This window comes from Mus musculus, chromosome 11 (genome assembly GCF_000001635.26).
Source record: "Mus musculus strain C57BL/6J chromosome 11, GRCm38.p6 C57BL/6J".
Lineage (NCBI taxonomy): Eukaryota > Metazoa > Chordata > Mammalia > Rodentia > Muridae > Mus > Mus musculus.
In genome coordinates this window covers 33,553,791-33,576,839 of record NC_000077.6, presented here as the reverse complement: position 1 = coordinate 33,576,839, position 23,049 = coordinate 33,553,791, and the positions used below count along the sequence as shown (strand labels likewise).

Below are 23,049 nucleotides of genomic sequence, written 5' to 3'. Positions count from 1 at the left end.
ACCAGAAAAAGGCATCAGATTCCATTATAAATGGTGTGAGCCATCTTGAGGTAGCTGGGAATTGAACTCAGGACCTCTGGAAGAGCAGTCAGTTCTCTTAACTGCTGAACCTTCTCTCCAGCCCGGCAAGCATCCATTTTTATCAGCTTCTAGAGGTGTCAGCTTCCTATATCCAACTGGCCAAGTTGTAACACACTCTTCTAGAATCAAATTAACATAAACATCTCTGCAGTTCCCACCCTGGCCCTGCAGTATCCTCTTGAGGGGAACTGGTGGCTCACTTTCTCATTACACCAAACATCAAGCTGCCTGAGCTCCTAATGCAGGGTGGTGACAGGACGTGGGACTTATGGCTTGCTCCCCTCTGATGGAGCAGAAACCTTTCTGCTCTCGTATCTCTGACCTCACCAGACAGGACCTCTGCTGGTCATGCATCTGGGTTTTAAGAGAAGCTCACTTACCCTTTGAAATGTTAAAGAGATGGAGGGTAAGCAAGCCTTTCCATGGACCCTCTTAAATTGTATGCTGGGGGCAAGGAGAGTAATAGGGACTAGGAAAAAGCATGAAAGAAAGCAAGCATGAATGCTGGTTTTACAGCTGATGGTTTTGGTGTGTGGTTTCCAGTGGCCATGAGCAAGCCTCCATTTCTTTATCAGTCTTTAGAGCTCCACCCCACCCCCCCAGCCACCTTTTTTCCACTGTGAAAAGGAACAGGATAGAGTATATCTTGCATGCCAAGGTGGTCATTGCTGACTTTATAAAAGTAGAAACTCTGAAAATAATTGGTACTCATAAGTAGGACACGTGGCATAAAAGTGTTCGCATGTTCATGGTCTGAGCAACCCTGCTGTCTTAGGGAGGCAGATCTGTAGAAGCTGACATGGGAAGCTGCAGCTACCACAGACAAGAGCTCCTTTCTGGTTTCTGTGGCTAAGGGAAAGACTTGGATCGCTACTTACACTTGAGCTGCGCCTTACCTGCTGGGTAACCCTGGGGACATCACTTCCTCTCAAAGCCTCAGCTCTCTCCTTTGTAGATGAGAATCATCTTGGTCAGGTCAGAGGTCTGTGAAGACTGGAGAGGGACTTAGCTCAGGAAGCGGTAGCGGTAGCATAGCAGGTGTTCAGAAAACAGCAGCTCTCTACCCAAGTGGGGCAAAGGAACAACCACGGACAAGCGCTGCTTTTCAGTTTTTATGCGTAAATGTGTTTATTTATACATATAAAGCAGTAACAAAGCGCAAAAGCACTCAACTTCCCTTTTTAATTTTTTATGCAAAACTGTGTGTGTGTGTGTTTGTGAATACAGGTGTATGTTGGGATAAGAAACATTGTTAACAACAGCAACATCTGGGGTATGAGAAATGACAGAGGGACTAAGCATTTCCTTTGTTTCTTGAGACAGGTCTTTTAAAATCAATTTCTTTTTTTTTTTCTTTTTTTTTTTTTTCTTTAAAGCAGTTTTAGGAACATACTGAGATTGAACTCCCTACACACGTAAGACTGATTGTTCCTACTCTCAGCATCCTACACCATAGGGACATGTTTGTTCCTATCTGTAAATATGTACTGGGGCTGGAGAGATGGCTCAGTGGTTAAGAGCACTGACTGCTCTTCTGGAGGACCTGGGTTCAAATCCCAGCACCCACATACAGCTAACAGCCATCTGTAACTACTGTTCCAAGACAATTCTGCGCCCTCTTCTGGCTTCCATGGGCATTGCATGCATATGGTGCATAGACACACATGCCAGCACAAACAACTCATGCACATAAAATAAAAGTAAATCTCATAAAAATATACATCTGGGGCTGTAGAGATGGCTCAGTGGTTAAGAGCATTGACTGCGCCAGGCATGGTGGCGCATGCCTTTAATCCCAGCACTTGGGAGGCAGAGGCAGGTGGATTTCTGAGTTCAAGGCCAGCCCAGTCTACAGAGTGAGTTCCAGGACAGCCAGGGCTACACAGAAAAACCCTGTCTCAGGAAAAAAAAAAAACACTGACTGCTCTTCCAGAGGTCCTAAGTTCAAATCCCAACAACCACATGATAGCTCACAACCATCTGTAATGAGATCTGATGCCCTCTTCTGCTGTGTCTGAAGATAGCTACAGTGTACTTATATATAATAAATAAATAAATCTTTAAAAATAAAAACAAAAAACCCTATACATCTGCCCTGGCATACACTACAGTATACACTTCTGTCTTAATGAACTTTTGTTCATTTTTATTTCTATAATGAGTAATTATTGGTTTTGTCAACAGCATGTTACTTAATAAATAAGTGGCTCAATATGGCCCAAAGCTCCAGATCTCTTACATTCTAGAGAGTGGGAGGACTCACCAGGGTTAGCACAGGTAAGCAGGTACCAGAATGGAATACCTAGGAAGAGGCCTGAACTTGAGGCCACCACCCTGCCGTGTATGTCACCAGCATAGCATGTCCAAGACTGCTCTGTTAGCTAGCAATCCCTGCTCTCTGACGGATGTCTGTAGATCCCACACCGAGGGAGCCAGGCCTCTGGAGCATGTTGTTCGACGGTCCTTTTGTGCACATTGGCACATAGCAGTCGAATGGTGTCAGTACTCCTGCAGTGGGGTATAGGAGATTATGAGGGTGCTGAGCATCTTCAGGCCAAGAAAAGCATAGGCTGTGGCTGGTCCTGGAGGCATCAGACAAGGCAGCCAGCTCTAGATTCGAACTCACCTCTGGCATTCGTAGGTTGAATGTGCTTTCCTTGAGCCTGTTTCCTTGATATAAGACAGGGATGGACCTGCCCACTGTGCATGGGGAAGGTTAGGTAAGAATACAACATGCCTAGAAGGTCTGGATGCTGGACTAAACAGGACAATGTCTGGTTTGGTCAGCAAGAATGTAAGTTGGGGGCTGGTGAGATGGCTCAGCGGTTAAGAGTACTGACTGCTTTTCCGAAGGTCCTGAGTTCAAATCCCAGCAACCACATGGTCGCTCACAACCATCTGTAACTAGATCTGACACTCCTCTTCTGGAGCGTCTGAAGACAACTATAGTATACTTACATGTAATAAATATATAAATCTGAAAAAAAAAGAAAAAAAAAGAATGTAGAGTTGGAGGTGTTAAACAGGGATGCAGTAAGGACAGTGTGGAGCTTCTCGAATACACAGACAAATATGTGCTGTGGACTGGCTATGGGTGCTAGTTCTGATGAGCCATTGTATAAATTCCACTCATATCTGGGATGGGTAAAAATATTAGCCTCCCAAATGACAGTGTACTGGATGACACACAGTGGGCAGGTGCTAAACTAAACAGTTGCAACGAGGCTGTTCCCCATGCATGTTGGGAAAATACTGCCCCTGGCAACTCATGAAGACAGCCAGGCTGGAGGGAGGTGAACCTTTGGACTATCCCCCTCATCTCGCCCCATCTTGTCTCCCTAGGTGATTCCTCCTTCAACCTTTTTGTGTGTGAATCAGCTCCTTCAACATGAGCTACAGCCTCTATTTGGCCTTCCTGTGTCTGAGTCTCCTCACTCAGAGGTGAGCGGCACTACCTCAGAATGGCTCAGAGTGAGCTGCTCTGCTATGACCATGTGACAGGAAGGCTTGCAAGCATTTCCCATTTAACTTGTGGCAAGCCAAAACCTAGTCCCCTCATTTCCCGAAGCACCCGAACAACAAGATCTCTGTGGTTCATTCTGTTTTAGAGAACAAGTTTCTAAAATGGTCACAGGTAGATGGACTTGTGGTGTTTGTTTGTTTGTTTGTTTGTTTGTTTTCAATAAGGCCCTTGGTGAAAGAAATAGGGGAGATGGCTCAGTGGCTAAGGGTGCTTACTGTGTAATCAAGAGGACTGGAGTCCAGGTTCCAGTGTCCATGTAACAAGCTTGGCACCCCATAAATGCTAGTAAATTTTGGGGCTTCCGAGTCAGAAGAAGATAAGAGGATCTCTGGGGGTTTCTGTCTTCCAGCCTGGCAAAGAAAATTGAGTCCCAGGTTCAGGGAGAGACTCTGCCTCAAAGAAATAGGTAGAGAGAAATAGAGAAAGACATGATGTGCATGTATAGGTACATATGCCTGTGCATACATATACATACATAATCAATTAATCAATTTAAAAAAAAAGATACTTGGAGGGTTTGCCAATTATCATGAGAGTTTTCTCTATAGCAAGTGAGAAAGAAAATAGAAATAAATTCATTAACTAGAAAACATGAGATTTCTACTTAGGAAAATTACTATGTGAACCTATATACACGTACACGAAGGAGCACACACACACAAGGGAGGGCCAATTAAGCTCATGTCAATGTATGTTTATCAATATTTGAACAACATAGGCATCAAAAGTCATTCTCTTTTCCAGGACGTGCATCCAGGGGAACCAGGTCAATGTGGAGGTCAGCAGAAGTGACAAGCTTTCCTTACCTGGCTTTGAGAACCTCACTGCAGGATATAACAAATTCCTCAGGCCCAATTTCGGTGGTAGGTTATCCTTTATGACCAGGGCATCAGTTCACACAGTGAGAAAATGCAGCAGAGGACTTCAGGGGGCTTTGCTGACTCCGTCCTGATGGGCAACTGGTTTAGGAATTGGGAAGGATGGATAAAAAAAATTGTCTGTGATTTTTCGTGCTACCTTTACAAAAAGCACTCTACCCCTCCACTTGCAAGATAGAGGTGTGGTCTCCACCATGGTGGTGGGTGCAGGAGCCTCTGGCAACCTGTGCCACTCTCTTCCTTCCCCACTACATCCAAGGTTCCAGGAATTCACCATGGGTCACTAGCATTGCCCACCGGGCCTTCCTGCCTGCAGACTGCCACCTACAATGGCCTCCCCTCATTTCCACCTGGATCTCCTCCTGGGTCATCTGCCTGCTTGAAATCTAAGCGCGTGTCCCAGGAGCCTAGGCATTCCAGGAACTAGTCAGCCTAGCCTCCGTCAGCCTGCCATTCTCTCCTCCCACAAAATTCTCCAATATGCCACTAAAACACCCACCAGCATCCTTACTCTCCTGGCTTCTGTGCCTTTGCACAGACTGTTTATCTGCCTTAAGTTACCCTTCCAACTTGCCTTTCTAGAAACATGGCAGTTTCCATCACATCTTGGAGACAAGGCTACCATCCTCTGAAGGGTTCTCCCTGATTCCTTCATAGCCCACCTCCTTGTTTTAAGCACACCCCTGAGTCACATCATTTCCCTGCTATACTGTACCTGCCCTACTGCCTCTCTCCTCTAATGGTGACAGTCTCTGGTCAGATCTAGGACAGCATGTGAATACAAGTCCACTGGTGGTCAGATGACAGGAGGGCATTGATTCTTCAAGGTATTTGTTGGTCTATAAAGAGTAAGCTTAGAGAGAGAAGCTGAAAGGGCTCTCAGGCCACAAGGTGAGGAGACAAGAGAAGCAAGGAAGCCTGGACAGCTTGTCTTAAATAGGCGTGACGATGGAAATGTGTTTGGGAAGACCTCTAAGGCATCCCTAAGCAAAGCCACCCAGCAGAGGACTCTGCCTCTGAGCATTTTGGATCACCCCTGCCTTAAAATGCTACCATGCGTAGATTTCTGCATGGCTGAGGTCCATGCTACCACTTGCCTGCCCAGCCTTACAGCACAGTTGCTGGCAGATTCCTCAGTGCAGACACCAGGACCCTCAGGCACTCTCACCTGCTCAGCTGTAGATCTGGACAACATCTGGTCCCACAGAGAGGATCTGAGTCCTTTATGTCAAGGACCTAGAGAGTCACCACATGCCCGGGTTCCCATGCCTTACACTAGCAACAAGCACGTGCATCTAAAGAGCTTGCCTAGATCAGTTTTTCTTGCCCCATAGCCCTCAAATAACTAAGTCAGTACAGTACTGCTCATGTTTGCATGGCAACAGGCCAACCAGGGACAGGGATGTTGGGCAAAGAGATTGTTCTGAGAGCGAGGCTCCTAGAGTGGGCTTAAAGGAATATGAGACCCAGTTCTACCTGAAGTGAATGGACAGAGGAGAGAAGGCCCAACAGCATGCTAGGTGACAGTCCACTCCATCTCCTAATGGATCCTGTCTTGCTGGGCACCCTGTAAGCCCATGGATGTGCCCTTACTTCCTGTAGCTTTTGGACACCCAGCCTCTTGGCCACTGAAGTCCTTGAAAGACAAAACCTCCATAGTATTTTCTAGGATAAAGCAATGGTCTTCAAGTGGGCACTTACACACACTGCCCAGGAGTTGGCTTTTACCATTTTCCTAGGAGAAAGGTGCCCTCTGGTGGCACAGCTTGTTTGTATAGTTTCAGGGGATGAAAGCAAGCTTTCATAAGACATATGAAAGTTGGCATAAAGACAGCCAACTGTGACCAGGCTTAGGCTAGACTATTAGGGGGAGACTAAGCCCAAAACACCATTGGACTAGAATTCTGTGTGCTTTCAACTGTGCAGTCTTCAGAGAGGGAAGCTGATGGGCCCCACTGTTTTTCATGCTCTCCAATTCTATGATAGGTACTTAGCCTCCTGTATTGTACAGCTATAGCATAATGCCTGGACCTGGGTAATTTATAAGAAACCCAAATGCAGGAGCGTGTCCAGTATTTAAATGCTGGTATTCAGCATTTAATGGTCTGGCTGCCGTATCATCCCGCAGTAAAAGGTGAGAGCGCTGAAGAAGACAAGGGAGGGATGAACTTTCTTCCTTAACAGCACCAGTCCTGACCGCTAGGCCGCAACCCTGTAGCCCAATCACTTCTTAAAGCTCCCACCTCTTACTACAGTTACATCAATTAAACTTCCACGTGAATTTAGGTTGGGAATCAGAACAGCAAGTTATGTATCATTTAGCACACAAGGAAATGTCACAGAGAGGTATAACAATGTGCTTGGGGGTCACAGGGCAGCAATAGATGCATAGCTCCCTCTCTTCTCTCTCCTCTCCTCTCCTCTCCTCTCCTCTCCTCTCCTCTCCCTCTCCCTCTCCCTCTCCCCCTCTCTCTCCCTTCCCCTCCCCCTTCCCCCTCCCCCTCTTTTCCCCTTCCCCTCCCCCCACCACCCCACTCTGTGTGTGTGTGTGTGAGAAAGAGAGAGAGGGAAAGAGAGAAAGAGAGAGAGAGTTGAATCTTCAAAAGCTATCCAACACCACACAGTTCCCTGGGGCTCTCTCAGCTATTTAATACAAGTGAGAGCGCCTTTATCCATTAACCTGGCGAGCAAAGTTGTCCCCTCCCCAACATTAGCTGGGATTACAGAAGAGAATGAGAAAGCCTGGATGACTACTGATGGGCAGGTGTCAGAGCCTGGCAGGTATGGTGTCAGGCCGGAGGCCGTGTGCAGGGGGTCATTTCTGAGACTCCTGGAGAGAACTGGCAAGCACTCTGCATGTATTCCCTCTTGCTGTCGCAGAGCTAGAAGATTTCAGAGCCAAGGTCTAAAATCACGGTTCACACTCCTAGGCCCTTCTTCCACATCTCTAGTTGAATGAGGCCTGGCCTGGCTGGCTTCTGAGAATAATGGCCCCTGTGCTCCAGTCTTCAGAACTGAAAATGGTCCTCAGCGGAGTCTTTAAATCTCCCTAAGCCCCAGGGCTGGGGCTCACTAAAGACTGTGGCTAAGACCAGCCATGGTGGCACGGTTCTGGCAAGCTGAAACTTAGGGCTTCTGAAAGTGAATGAAGGAAGAAAGCCTGTGGGGCCAGCAGGAGCTTGGCTTTGGTCAGTCTTCCATGCCGTGCCATGGCAAGTTCCCTTTGTGGAAAGAAAGGGAAGTCAATGTGTAAAATCACGTGACTAAACCTCTGACCCACTCTACACAGTCAGCCCCTATAGGCACCACAGTAAAAATCTTCCACATAAGAAGAACCTTACCGGGCTGGAGAGATGGCTCAGGGGTTAAGAGCACCGACTGCTCTTCTGAAGGTCCTGAGTTCGAATCCCAGCAACCACATGGTGGCTCATAACCATCTGTAATGAGATCTGACACCTTCTTCTGGTGTGACTAAAGACAGCTACAGTGTACTTAGATATAATAATAAATAAATCTTTAAAAAAAAAAGAAGAAGAAGAAGAAGAACCTTACCACTAACCTCTTTAAAATATGCATTAATGGGCCAGGGAGAAGGCTCAGGGGTGAAAGTGCTTGCCACACAGCCTGAGTTCTGTTCCCTGAATCAATGTAAATGCTGGCTATAGTGACACATATCTGTAATCCTGGCACCCCTGCACCCCTATGAGGAGATGGAGGTGGAGACTGAAGACCTTTCAGAGCTCTCTGACCAGGCAGCCTTGGGCTTGCTGTGTAGCACCAATAAGAGAGAGACCCTGCCTTAAAGCAAAGTAGAGATGAGAATGAACTCCCACAGTGTGTGGCACTCCCCAGCTCTCTCTCTTTCTCTCTGAAATAAGTAAATTAATCTTAAAATGTTTTTAAAATACCCATTAATTAATAATGGTGCGACCTCCCTTATGAATCATGATGTCCCTGTATAACTCTTTATATTTTTCATACCAACTGGTTGCTCCTGGGAAGATAAAATTAATTTTATTTTTATAGTTCAGATTATTCAAATATTTCTAATATGTGGGTATTGCTTTTATAATTTCTCGAGTTTTGTTTCCAACCCACTAATGTAGATACACCGGCTGCGGAGTCTGAAATGGAGCAGAGGATGCAATTGGTGGTTAGATGGAGGAGAGCTTGTGTTTGTGTTTCTATGTAAGTCTTTCTGTTTTTTTTTTCTTCCTTCTCAGGTGACCCAGTTCGGATAGCACTGACTCTGGACATCGCCAGCATCTCTAGCATCTCAGAGAGTAACATGGTAACCAGTGCCACCCCCACCCCTTCCCCCGCTCCCTCTCCTTGCTTTCAATTGTAATGTCCTTTCAAGTAAATCAGAAACAGAGTGGCAGATGCCAGAGTTCTGTCTTGTAAGTGGAGACAGTAGATGTTTATAGGTTTTCTGGGTATCAGGAAGGGAACAGACTCAAAGGCCAGGAAGAGAGAAAGTAGAAAAGGAAGTGACCGATTGACTGAGGAATAAAAACATGTCCACACGGTCTTTCAGTCGAGGGACAGCTGATAAAACTTACAATGTAATGACCAATGTGAGAGGAAGAACTTGGGAAAGATGAAGCCAGGAGGAAGGCAGTTTGCAACCCAAGTCATCAAAACCTTCATCAGTTCAGTGATGACTGTGTTCTCGGGCAGTGTGAGCTTTATGTCATACAATAGTAGGACAAGACTCTGAAAGTCGGCCTTGACAATAGGAGTTATTATCTAAAATAAATAATGCACTTTGTTCTTTCATTGCTGCCGATGAGTACCGCACCAGTATAATATATGCATATATAGAGAATATATATGGAGGGAGGGGAGTGAAACTTAACCCCTTTCCTTCTGTTTTTGGGGTCTCCCTAATCATGCCCATCGTTTGCATTTCCGGCTTTCCCCCTAGGACTACACAGCCACTATATACCTCCGGCAGCGTTGGACAGACCCACGGCTAGTGTTCGAAGGCAACAAGAGCTTTACTCTAGATGCCCGCCTTGTGGAGTTCCTCTGGGTGCCAGACACTTACATTGTAGAGTCCAAGAAGTCCTTCCTCCATGAAGTCACAGTGGGAAACAGGCTCATCCGCCTCTTCTCCAACGGCACAGTCCTGTACGCACTTAGGTGAGCAGGCATCTGGGAGTCTGGGGTTGGAGGAAAACACGCATGGAAAAGACATGTACACCCTGTGTACTTTGGCCAATACCAAATCCTGTTCTCATTCCTCACAAATTCCTGTTTTGTATGCATGCCAGCGCCATTCAGAAGGGCTTCTCTGTAGAACCTAGCTACAAATGTACCTACTGAGTAGCTGCTAGGTTCCAGGCCCCAAGCAGGAGACCCAGGAAGAACTGACAAGCCCCGTCCCTGAGAGTACCGGCTTGTAAACAAAGGAAGTATCCGGTGCCAGGACCCAAGTTGAGTCCTCCGTTGTAGGTTAATGGTTAGAGATAATGTTAAAATATGCTTCATTGGGTTATGAACTAAGCCTTTAAGATGAGGAAAGTTAGCCAAAAAGGAAGAAAAGCAGCTAGAAAGCTAGCATGAGGATCTGAGTTCAAAGACCAAAAGCTGAGCCTAGGGTGTGCATCTAAAAACCCAGTGCTGAGGGCTAGAGGCAGGCAGAAAGATCCTAGGGTTTCCTAACCATCCAGTCCAGCCCTAGGCTTCAAGCTCCAGGTTCAATGAGAGGCCTAGTCTTGAAAGAAAAGTAAAATAGGGTGTGGTCGGGATGGCTTCCTGAATGAAAAGCTTGTTGGTCAGGCATGAGGATTAGAGTTCTAAGCCCTACCAGTCACTTAAAAGTGGGGTGGCATGGCAGCCCCTCTCTGTACACTCGGTCTTTGGAAGATAGAGACAGGATCTCTAGAGAAATACATCTGGCTAAACTACCTGAATCCATAAGATCCAGGTTCACTAAGAGACCCTGCCTCAGTATAGAAGGTAGAGAATGATTGAGGAAGATACCCAACCTCTGGCCTCCATGTGCACACACACACACACACACACACACACACACACACACACAAACACACAAACACACACATGAATGCACACATATGCAGGTTCCTGCAGACTCTCATACATATGTAACCACAGACAAACATACACACAAGCAAATACATACATATACACAAATAAATAAGGTAAACATTAATCAAGGAAGACATCCCAATGCTAGTAACCCACATGTGCAAGAACACACACACACACACACACACAGGAGGAGGGGACAAGAAGTAGGAGAAGAGGAGAGAGGGAAGACAAGGGAGAAATGAGCAAGCAGAGAAGTCTATGTTAGGAATTTGCCTTTCCCATGGCTCAGTAGAGCAGGGTATCTCTACATAGCATCTCTGCGTGTCTGAGACATGTTTGTACAAAAAAAGCAAGGTGTGAATCCCAAAGATTCTACCTACTTGCAGCTACAGGTCACCTCTCCAAATTGCCAAGACCTAACGTTCCTTCTATCTTATGGATTCCCCTCAACGGTTGGAACAGGAACGAGGCTTTGGGAGATGTGTAAGGCAGCCTGAACAAATGATTTATCCTGTGCAGGGGCTGTGCACACTCCGACTTTCTGAGTCCTTGGGGAGCAGATCAATTAGTAAATATGAATGGACTGACCTTTAATCACAAGAAGGACCTGAAGTTATAAACCAAGGACTGAGCGAACAGATAAACAGCATTTCTGGGCATGCCTCAGCAACCCTGAGTTTTACAGAGACCAGCCCAAACCCCAATCCCTCTTTTAAGAAGCCTAATTCTCCTTTGCTCTCCAATCTGCCTTTTTTCCAAGCTTCCATGGGAACCTGTTTGCACACAAAGTGTGTGCATGTATACTTGTGTACCTGAGGGTATGCATCCACTATGTGCTACAGCATATAGCACAGTTACCAATGAATCACAGTTGACAAAGAACTTGCCATGATACTCCTGTCCTAAACAGCTCTGCGAACGTCGGCAAGTTACTAGACCCTCTGAGCTTCAGGTTCCTCAACAACTAAACAAAAGTAATAACAGTTCTTATAGAGAACTATTCAAAGGATTAATGCATGTGATGTCCTCCGTACAGAGACTGGTTTGCAGTAAGCAACCAGTTTCTCTCTGCCTCCCTTAAGGGGATGTAGAGTGCCATCAAGTTGAATACTGTGCCATGAACATATCTGCCTCTAGAGTACCCAGCACTGTACTTAATAAATCTGGTAAAAGTGTGAATGTTAAAAAGGAAGATAGCAGCCTGCCTTTTAAAATCTCTACTGTGAGGACTTCACTCTATTAGTTGAGCACACTTAGGTGAGCCCAGGAGCTGTGTCCTCTGATTTCTCTATATCTCGATGCCACCAAGGATCCAGGAGACCAGGACTCCTGTCTGGGCTCTGTCACTCAGAGCCTTGCGAGTGTAAGCAAATCCAGTGATCACTGGTCTAGCCCTGCAAAGGGTTATCATGAAGATTACACTGAAAACCTAAGCTTAAAAGCATCCCCAGGAAGAGGAAGTGTTCACCAAGTTCCCACTCTAACCAGGAAGCTATTTGTAATTGACAGCTGCTGGGTGAGGGAAAAAGTCATTTTCTCCAGTGCAGTGACTCTGGAGGTGTCAACCATACCCCAGAGCAGGCCTCATGCTCAGGAATAATTAGCCCATGCAAAACAGGGTCCATGCGGTTTGTTTGGTTTGGTTTTACCTGTGTGCTTTCCTGCTGTCATTTTGGTTTGGATTTGGGGTGTTTGTTTGTTTGAGAGGGTTTTTGTTTGTTTTGTCTTTATTTTTGTTTATTTGTTTTTGAGAGAGAATGAGACTGTGAGGTTGAGTGGGTAGGAACTAAAGAAGGAAAGAATGTGATCAAAATACATTATATGAAAGAAAAGTTAATTTGAATTTTACAAAGCATCCCCAGAAGCTGGAGAGGTGGCTCAGTCCTTGTTGCCCTGCCAGAGGACCCAGATTTGAGTGCCAACACCCACATGGTGGCTCACAACCATTCCTAGCTCCAGTCCCAGAGGACCCAATGTCCTCATACTCATAAAATAAATTGACTAAAGCTAAAAATGCATTTCTATTTTTCTACTAATATATTCTGCTGGAGAGTGAGTGTGTTCTGTCATGTTGTGGATGTTTTGCCTCTGAGCTGCCAGCATTCTTCCAGTCTGCATCCAGTTTTTACTGAATCCAATGCATGTTCCTGAGAACGGAAAACCTCAGGAATGAATGCTTGGATGCAGGCTCCAAGCCACATGTCCCCAGAAGAGTCTGAGCAAACCTTGTCTCAGGGCAGCCCTCCAAAAGAAATGTGAATTTGCTCTCCTGGCAGCTCCCTTTCTGAGCCCGCTTATTTGTTTTATTTCTTTTTCTTTTTTTTTCTTTTTTTCTTTTCTTTTTCTTTTTAGAATCACAACAACAGTTACATGTAACATGGATCTGTCTAAATACCCCATGGACACACAGACCTGCAAGCTGCAGCTAGAAAGTTGTGAGTATACATCCTGGAGAAGGCCCCAGGTGACTTTCCTGGGTGACTTCCATCTTTTTTTTGTAAAGTATCCTATGTCAATGACCTGTCTTTGATCCATAAAGGATTGAGCTGTTCAGCCAATACTTCCAGAGAGAGTCGGATTCCGCTCGAAGGCAAACTGCAACATTGTATCTTTGAGGGAGAACTGTTGCGCGTTAGTACCAAATGTCCCCAGCTGTGAGGAGAGAGATGAGGGAAGAAAATGCTTTAACACAGCTGATAGTGTAGGTAGGTCATGATCAGCAAGCTGAATTCATCTGCCAAATCTGGCCCATCACCCATTGCTGGAAATGCAGTTGTATTGCAGAGAGAGGTGACCAGTCATTTGCATATGTCACACTGTTATAACAGAACTGAGCATTTGGGATAGAGACTACACGGCATGGTCTACATAGCCTAAAATAAGAACAATCGTCATCGCTGCAGAACTTTTAGGAGCCTCCAAGAGCTAATTCCCTGTCAAATTCCCAGGAGTGTATCCTCTCGCAGACATACATAACCATAGAATCATGAGTATTTCTATTTTATAGAAAACTTCTTGATGAAAACAGATCTCTCAGGCTACTTATCCTCAGAGGGTCTATGACTCCAGATGAATCATTCAATGGCTATGCCTGTCCACATAACCACTTTTGTTCTACCAAAACCAAATCAACCCTAGGACCCTATAGAAGCTGATGCAGAAGTCCTGGGCGTCATTAGCCCCCTTTCCATTTGTTACTAAATATGCCTCGTTCCCTTCAGGCAGCCTGAGGCCTCGGAAGCTTTCTTTTCCTTGTCCTAATGGAAATTCACTGTAGCCTCCAGCTATTCCTTACTGTGCAACTGAGGAAGTAGGGAAGCTAGTTGGAAAATGATGGTAGGAGGAACAGCTAAGGTGATAATCCCACTCTGCCTTTGTGGTAGGTAGCTTCCAAACAAACCTGCAAGTGTTGTTTTCTTACCTTATGATTACACAAATTAAGACTCGTCACAATTTATCATTTTTCTAAAGGAACTCGAGAAGCAGAAATACTGGGGCTGGAGCCCAGGTAGGGGCAGGACAATTCCAAGGAGTCTTCTACTGGCCAGCAAAGCCCATGGGGATTGTGTTACCCTGGCTTGTTTGTGAACTGGGGTGTACATTTTCCCAGTGTATGCCATTACGTGGTTTTAAGGAATTGTGTGGGATCTCTAGGTTTTTCTAATATGCATCGATAATCACCATACTTCCCAGACTGAGGGACCATGTGACGATTGTTTGGGCGTCCCAAATCCTCCCAAACAGTAAGCTGAACCACAACGTGACTATCAGACTGAACCACAACGTGACTATCAGACTGAACCACAACGTGACTATCAGACTGAACTACAATGTGACTATCAGACTGAACCACAACGTGACTATCAGACTGAACCACAACGTGACTATCAGACTGAACCACAACGTGACTATCAGACTGAACTACAATGTGACTATCAGACTGAACCACAACGTGTCTATCAGACTGAACTACAACGTGACTATCAGACTGAACTACAACGTGGGGGCTGGTGAGATGGCTCAGTGGGTAAGAGCACCCGACTGCTCTTCCAAAGGTCAGGAGTTCAAATCCCAGCAACCACATGGTGGCTCACAACCATCCGTAACGAGATCTGACTCCCTCTTCTGGAATGTCTGAGGACAGCTACAGTGTACTTGCATATAATAAATTAATAAATCTTTAAAAAAAAAAAAAAGAACTACAACGTGACTATCAGACTGAACCACAACGTGACTATCAGACTGAACTACAACGTGACTATCAGACTGAACCACAACGTGACTATCAGACTGAACTACAACGTGACTATCAGACTGAACCACAACGTGACTATCAGACTGAACTACAACGTGACTATCAGACTGAACCACAACGTGACTATCAGACTGAACTACAATGTGACTATCAGACAGAACTACAACGTGACTATCAGATTGAACCACAACGTGACTATCAGACTGAACCACAACGTGACTATCAGACTGAACCACAACGTGACTATCAGACTGAACCACAACGTGACTATCAGACTGAACCACAACGTGACTATCAGACTGAACCACAACGTGACTATCAGACTGAACTACAACGTGACTATCAGACTGAACCACAATGTGACTATCAGACTGAACTACAACGTGACTATCAGACTGAACTACAAAGTGACTATCAGACTGAACTACAACGTGACTATCAGACTGAACCACAACGTGACTATCAGACTGAACCACAACGTGTCTATCAGACTGAACTACAACGTGACTATCAGACTGAACCACAACGTGACTATCAGACAGCAGACCCAGTTTCCTCCTTTTGGTTTCTTAGGATGAAGGCCAGTGTTTTCTTTTCCTCTGGGTCTTAAGGAAAATATTTTGACTCTGTCTAATACTTCAGTTCCACATATTTTCCCACTAAAGTCTCCGGCTAATCTGGATGGCTGATTGAGTCCCATCTGCCTATCTTCTGTTAGTCCATCCATTCAACAACTGTTCGCCTGTTCTCTGTTAAACACGGTGGCAAATGCTTGCAATCCAAAGATAAAAATGATTCACCTGTCATCAAGAAGTCCATCTCCTTACAGAGAGCACAGGACTTAAAATAATTCTGAAAGACTGAGTGATAACCGGGAAAGGTAATGTTGCTATGGGAGCCTGGTAGGGGTCAGAGATGCCCAGAGGGAAGTGCCACCTGAAATCAGAGGAGGGATCCAGATCTGTTCCAGCTAGCTGAGAGGACAAAAAGCAGGGCACAGAACCACAGGAACAAAGGAATAGCAAAGGTTGGTAAGGAGCACAAAGAGGGGTCGGGGTGTGTCGGGGTGGGGTGCTGGGGTGCGAGGGAAGCCTGCCTAGCAAGGGAAAGGCCCTGGCTCAGTCCCCAGCACTAGAGCAGAAAAGCCAAATACGCAATGCAAATCACTGACATTGATGATGCAACTGCCTCCAGCGTGTAAAAGAACTTACTTGATGTAGGGAAAGCTTCAACAGAGCGCTGAGAGTAAACAGGGCATCTAAATTATAACCTAGGAATTTCCTAAAATGGAAAATGTGGGTTCACGCTAAGTGGGTTTAGGTCAAGTCAATCCCTTGGGATTGATAAAGCAGTCTCGCGTTGCCTTAGTAAGCTTCTCTGAATAGCCACCAGGTGTGGGCACCTATGCTAGGGAAGTAGCCACTGATGTGACTCATTAAGGCATCAAAGTAGAAAGCAACTACAGGCAAGCCTTGGGGACCACTGGCTACTCTACACATAAGGGCGCACATGGGCAACTCCAGGAGAGAAGAACCATTATGAGAAGAAGCCATTTTTCAGACGTACACATTTAATTAAAGGCTTAGGCAGGCTAACTATTCTATTGATACAGTGCATGCAAACCCTTCTTGAAGCAATGCAGTCATTTGGTGGCAGAAGGCAACTTGAGGTTGTCAAGAAGAAAAGCCATTCCCATGCAGCACAGGAGAAATAATTGCCTTCCATGTGTCACGACTGGGCTCATCCCAAATCCCAGGGGCAAGATTCTCCAGGAAACCTCAGCACTCTGCACGCACAGACACCATCCCCAAGGAACAGAGGAAGCTTCCTCAGAATGCTTATTAGCAGGCATTTAGGTATAAAACACAAAAAAATCAAAACAAAAACAACAACAACAACAACAACACCTCAGTAAGACACACACACACATCCACTAAAGAAAAGAATTTACATCATCTTAATCGCCCACATTCACTCAGGGACAAAAGATGGTAGTAAATAGAAACTGTAAGTCTAGCCGGGCAGTGGTGGCACATGCCTTTAATCTCAGCAATTGAGAGGCAGGCAGATTTCTGAGTTTGAGGCCAGCCTGGTCTACAGAGTGAGTTCCAGGACAGCCAGGGCTACACAGAGAAACCCTGCCTTGAAAAAAGAAAGGAAGGAAGGAAGGAAGGAAGGAAGGAAGGAAGGAAGGAAGGAAGGGAGGGAGGGAGGGAGGGGGGAAGGAAGGGAGGGAGGGAGGGAGGCAGGGAGGAAGGAAGGAAGGAAAGAAAGAAAGAAAGAAAGAAAGAAAGAAAGAAAGAAAGAAAGAAATTAATTAATTAATTCTAAGGGTGAAACCAAGTACCCAGGCAGAAATTTGCACTCTTCATCTCCTGAGAGCTGTCTTCATTCCTCTGAGGTTCCAGCGTAATTTCAATGGCTAGCTTCCATTCAGTTTTGGATGGTTCCAAAGGAGCTCAGATGTCTCAAGATAATGCCTACTGGTTACTGACTCCATAATGATGCTTCTTAGCACAGTGTTGGTCCCAACACCAGCATCATATCTCAGTAACCTTTGAAGCAATGAAGGAAGATGTTTATGTTTGTGGCCACGGATGGGCAATATCACCAGTTGTATGTATGATGTTAGCTAATGACACCCCCCAGCCCCCCCCCCCCCGAGTCTCAGCTTCTTAATAACTGGAATGGAAAAAGTAACAGGACCAGGCTTGTTCAGTCATCTTCCAATAATCAGGTTTATTGGTCTATAACTTATGTACCATAAAATTCACCTTTTTTTTTGATGAGGGGGAGGTGTTCTTTGTGTATCTTTGGCTGTCCTAGAACTTGCTCTGTAGACCAGGCTGGCTTCAAAATCAGAGATCCACCTGCCTCTGCCTCTCTAGTTCTGAGATTTAAGGTGTGCACCACCACTTCCCAGATAAATTCACCCATCTTTAATTTATTTGTGACCCAAAGTTTTCAGTAAAATTATCAGTGTGTGTAGTCATTGCTAGGTTGCATTGTTGGAGCATTCCTGTCACCTCCAGAGGTCCCTTGTGCCTCTTGTGAACACCCCAGTTTCCTCCCATCACCTCCAGGTACCACCGACTTACATTCTGCTGCTATGAAGTTTTCTCTCCTGAACAGTTCATATAAGTAAGACCAAAACGATGCATTCCGTTTTATGTCTGCTGTTTTTCATAGAATACAGTGACCTGTTATCAGTAATTTATTCCCTTTGATTGCTCAGTACTATTTCTTTCCAGCTTTTCCGTGAATGGGCTCTTGGGTTGTTCTCACATCTGGCCGCTGTAGCTAAGGCTGCCATGAACACTTCTGTTGACCAAGCCAGCTCAGTCAGTCAACAGGTTCTCCAGGGCAGGAGCGAGGATTAAAATGTAGACAACACTGTAGCATGACCCCAGGCAGTTCTGAGGCGAAAGTGAGTTTATTTTTTTTCCAGTCTGCTTTTATACCACTTTAAGTACATGCAAAATAATAAGACCATTTATAGGTCAAGGAGCAAGCAAGGCAATAAACAAAATCCTGTAAACACCAATCAGGATGGCCAAGACAAAAGGACTGCCACACATGCCTCAGATGAGCTGCTCTGAGCTCTGCATTAACTCAAATGTAAATATTCTTCATCTGAGCCTATTTCCTGAGACCTGGCCCAAAGTCCAATTCCCACCTTGAGCTTACTTCTTTGTCCTGGCCTGATATCAAATTCCTGCCAAGTGACCCCAAAAGCTCTCCACGTTCTGTGCAAGTCTTTCTGTGACTGGCACTTTATCCCCCTTAAGTAAATATCTAGGGTTACTGTTCTGATTCAACTGATACCCTTATTATTTGGGTTCTTAGGCATTTTGTTTCGCAAAAGTGGTTGTATATCTTACACTCCCACCCACAATGTTTGAGCTCGTCAATATCCTCAATGTTTTCCTCTTCTTGTCCTTATGATTGCTATCTTAACGAGTGTGAAGTACTGTGTGGTTTTGCTTTGCATTTTCCTAGTGACTGATGAGGTTAGGTCTCTTTCCTGTGCTTATTAACTATGCGTACATCTTCTCGGCCGGGGGTAGAGAGGACGGTGTTGCAAGGGTCCCAGAAACTGCTTGCTAAGTAATAGATACTGAAATGATTACACCACCATCCATGAGCTTTGAGACTACCCTTTCCTGAGCAAGGCACAGCACTGAGTTTTGTCTCTTGCTTGTCTGTATCCTGAGAGAGTTAAGAAACCCCTTAGAACCCGAGAGTTTTCCCATATAGTGGGCTAATGATTCCTCAAGTCTAAGGTGCAATAGTTAGTGAATAAGCATATTTTTAGGAGACATTGCAAGCTCTGCTTCACACACATAAACTAATAGTAGGATCAATTACAATTTCAGACATGTAAAGACCAAAGTCCATCTTAAATCTGAAGAAGCACAGAGATGTCTATCCTACAGGATTGTGAGATCATGAGGGATGTGTTGTGTAAGGGCTCATAAAGGGTAACTTAGCAGTACCATCAACAGATACTAGTAAAGCTAACATTTTTCAAAAGCAAATATTGACAGATATAAAGTGGCTGGTAACAGACTGTTTTAGTTTTGCATTTATACTAATGGGAAATATGAATAGACCACTTCTGAAGTCCCAGACAACGTTATCAAAGCTTAGACTGCCCTGACAGGCAGAATCTAACATGGGTCCCTGTGATCATATGCTTTGTAAGTGTCGTTCAGTAGTGAACGAAGCCATTTTTATCATCCACCAGGTTTGAGCAATGCTTACAATAGAACTACTTCTCAACACCAATGAAAAATGGGCATAGCAAAGGATTTCACCCCTCAGTGCTTGAGGCTCCTGGCCAACTTTTTGCATGGTGTGCTCCTCTAGACTTAATGCCACCAGGAGAGAAGTCTTGCTGGTCTCCACTGTAGCATTTCCCACACCAGCTCAATCTGCAGCATCCTTGCACTGACCAGGGCTCCCTCTTGTTTGCCAGGGGGATACGATGGCAATGATGTGGAGTTCTCCTGGCTGAGAGGGAATGACTCGGTGCGTGGACTTGAAAACCTGCGCCTTGCTCAGTACACAATCCAACAGTATTTCACCCTGGTCACCGTATCCCAGCAGGAGACAGGTAACTCTTGTGAGCCATCACATGGAATAAAAACTCCTTAGAGAAGGGGTTGGAGGGATGGCTCAGAGGTTAAGAGCACTGACTGCTCTTCCAGAGGTCCCAGGTTCAATTCCTAGCAGTCACATCATGGCTCACAACTTTCTGTAACTCCTATTCTAGGGGACCCAACATTTGTACACAGACATATGTGCAGGCAAAAACACCTCTATTCCTGTGAAGGGCGAGTACTCATTAGTACTGTGGAGTAGGGAAAGGGAGCTGGCATGGGACCTAGTTTTCTGTACATGCCACACTCGGGGTTGACATCAGGGTTGACATGGTCTGCTGGAGAGTAAACCTCGGGGCCAGCACTGACGTTTCACTGTTTATCTTCTGGGATTTTCCGACTGCTCAAACACAGCACTCCCTCATGCATAAAAGTCACTCATGTTTCTAATGAGAGCACTGGTCACTTTAATAACATGTTCCTAGGTGAAGAAGACAGCAGCAATACCATATGATCACCCCATTATTGATATTACTGATTCATCATGTACAAAGCTGGGTCTCTGGGAGTTGTTGGCTTTAAGTAGGTGTTTTCTAAATGGTATGATTTTTATATACAAACAGCAATGTTTTCTTCTCGGTTCCTCCTGGTCAAGTTAGGAATGCTCCGTCTCATCAATATTTATATTCTCTAAAACCTTACCATGTACTTAATTGAGTCTAGATGACCTTAAAAAAAAATGTGTGGCACAGCTGTGCCTAGAGAAAGGACAGGATGGGTGGTGCCTGTTGATATCTCCACATGTAGTGTGTGTACACTGGTCATTTCCTAAGTATGATCCTGCAATGATACCTCCGAAATCAACAAAAATTAAAGTATAGGGGCTGGGTGGATTGCTCGGTCAGTAATGCGCATACCTTGCAAGCGTGAGGACTGAGTTCAATCCCCGGAATCCCCTGGAGTTTAAAAAAAAAAAAAAACAGGCTGGACACAGCATTTGTAATTCCAGTACCAGAAAGGCAAAGACAGCAGAACTCTGCAGCTCCCTGTCCAGCCCTCAAGCCTACTTGGCAAGCTCCAGGCCAGGTCAAGATCCTGTCTCAAACCAAAAGGTAGATGGTGCCTGAGCAACAATACCCAAGATTGCTCTCTGGTCTTCACAAGCATACAAATGCTTGCACACACACACATACACATGCATACACACGAAAGCTAAATTATATTTAATAGTCATCTTGAAAACAATGGGCTGTCTTAAATAATCTTCATTAACCAGGAATCTATTAACAGCTTACTTTGTGGCAGGGTGTGGTGGCGATTGCCTTTAATCCCAGCACTTGGGAGGCAGAGGCAGGCTGATTTCTGAGTTCAAGGCCAGCCGGGTCCACAGAGTGAGTTCCAGGACAGCCAGAGCTACACAGAGAAATCCTGTCTCGAAAAAACAAAAAAACAAAACAAAACAAAACAAACAAAAAAAGCTTACCTTGTGAATGCAAGACTGAGAAACATAGGTTTGCCCCCTGGGGTTCTGTCTAGTGAGCTGGATGTGAAGAAAATCAGTGCTCCTGGTGCTGAAGGAATTCTTTGCTAAAGAAAAGTATAAGGAAAAGAACATGAGTGTGGGCATTAGATAGCAGCAGCCCTGTAAATCCCTCGCCAGACAATGTAAAGGTCACTTATGGTAACCAGAATGGCAGCTCATAGTTGACTAGATTTTGGTACCAGAAGATGCAATGAGATTGTGATTTCATTAAGCATCTCATAGGGCAGGTATTCTTCTGCAAGAATAGACACGATTTCTTATCTCTTGTTCACACTCTTAGGAAACTATACGAGATTGGTTTTGCAATTTGAGCTTCGGAGGAACGTCCTGTATTTCATTCTGGAAACCTATGTCCCTTCCACCTTCCTGGTGGTGTTATCCTGGGTCTCCTTTTGGATCTCCCTCGATTCAGTTCCTGCGAGAACCTGCATTGGTAAGCAGTTCCTGCAGGCAATTTCTAAGAACTAGGTGAATCAGGTGCTTTTTGAAATTCTATCGATATTTTCATTGACAGTTGGGGGCCGTTAGAAGAGCTAGTATCTTGAGAAATCCCTTTGCACAGATAGAAAGGTAGTATCAGGAGGATCGTCTTTTTAAATGTGTTTTGTAGTGACAGGAGAGACGAGCTTGTGAGCAAACAGTCTGTTGTGAGTACAGATTGGCTATCCATCTCTAAGAGAAGACAGGAGATGGCATATTTAGAAAGCTATGTCACTTACGTTTCTGTTCAAGATGAATAAATCAACTCAATTCCAGAAGATGACAGACTTTTTAAGATGAGATCTATACTTTTCCTGAGTCCTACCCTCATCTTGCTTCTGAGTGGAACTGACCAGCCAGATGATCGAGGTTGGGGCAGGGTAGTGGGGGATTGTGTTCATGGAACACCAGCATGGAACATGCCTACTTGTTTTTCCAGGAGTGACAACGGTGTTATCCATGACAACGCTGATGATCGGCTCCCGCACATCCCTACCCAACACCAACTGCTTCATAAAGGCCATCGATGTGTACCTAGGCATCTGCTTCAGCTTCGTGTTTGGGGCCTTACTGGAGTATGCAGTTGCTCACTACAGCTCCTTACAGCAGATGGCAGTCAAAGATAGGGTAAGGATTTTGAGGGCGTTGTCTCTGATCCATCACTTGGACGGGCATGGACTGCTTGCTCTGAAGGTGATCAGGGTTTAAGTCCCTTTGTTCTAATGGATCTTATCCCCACTAAGGTGGGCACATTTGGAAGTCATGGTGCCCCTTGACCCAAATTTATTGGTTCTTTTTACCCAATAAAATAGGATATCAGACTTTAATTTTTTAGCAGGAAACTATTATTCATATGCAACATGAAAGAATAAGAATAAGCATCTATAGAAAAAAAAGCCTAATATCAAAGTAGACATGCTTAGATGTTCACACACTTTGGATTAATATATAGTTGTTACTTAATTCTTGTGATGCCATTTTATATTCTTAAATTATACAAGTATTAGGTTATCAAAAAATGTATGGGAGAAATTACTTTGTAACAAAATCCCAGAGACAAGGAGAGTAGAGAGTAGAGTTGGCAATCTATCCCAAAACCTCTTTGCTCCAGTGTGATGAATTGCTTTCCT

At 44.9% G+C, this 23,049-nt stretch overlaps 1 protein-coding gene across 2 annotated transcripts in view; it reads left to right on the top strand.

The window, feature by feature from the left end:
• The window catches only part of Gabrp (gamma-aminobutyric acid (GABA) A receptor, pi), a 28,198-nt gene that overhangs the window by 2,139 nt on the left and 3,010 nt on the right, over positions 1 to 23,049 (top strand). Inside the window, exons 2-9 of one of the 2 annotated variants that reach the window (NM_146017.3) lie at positions 3,424 to 3,522; positions 4,349 to 4,467; positions 8,706 to 8,773; positions 9,410 to 9,627; positions 12,892 to 12,974; positions 19,773 to 19,910; positions 21,720 to 21,872; positions 22,359 to 22,546. In NM_146017.3, the coding sequence (NP_666129.1) occupies positions 3,470 to 3,522; positions 4,349 to 4,467; positions 8,706 to 8,773; positions 9,410 to 9,627; positions 12,892 to 12,974; positions 19,773 to 19,910; positions 21,720 to 21,872; positions 22,359 to 22,546 (1,020 nt within the window). In that variant the 5' untranslated portion in view covers positions 3,424 to 3,469. The remainder of the gene's footprint in view (positions 1 to 3,423; positions 3,523 to 4,348; positions 4,468 to 8,705; positions 8,774 to 9,409; positions 9,628 to 12,891; positions 12,975 to 19,772; positions 19,911 to 21,719; positions 21,873 to 22,358; positions 22,547 to 23,049) is intronic. The other variant, XM_006514666.4, reaches the window with a different exon arrangement.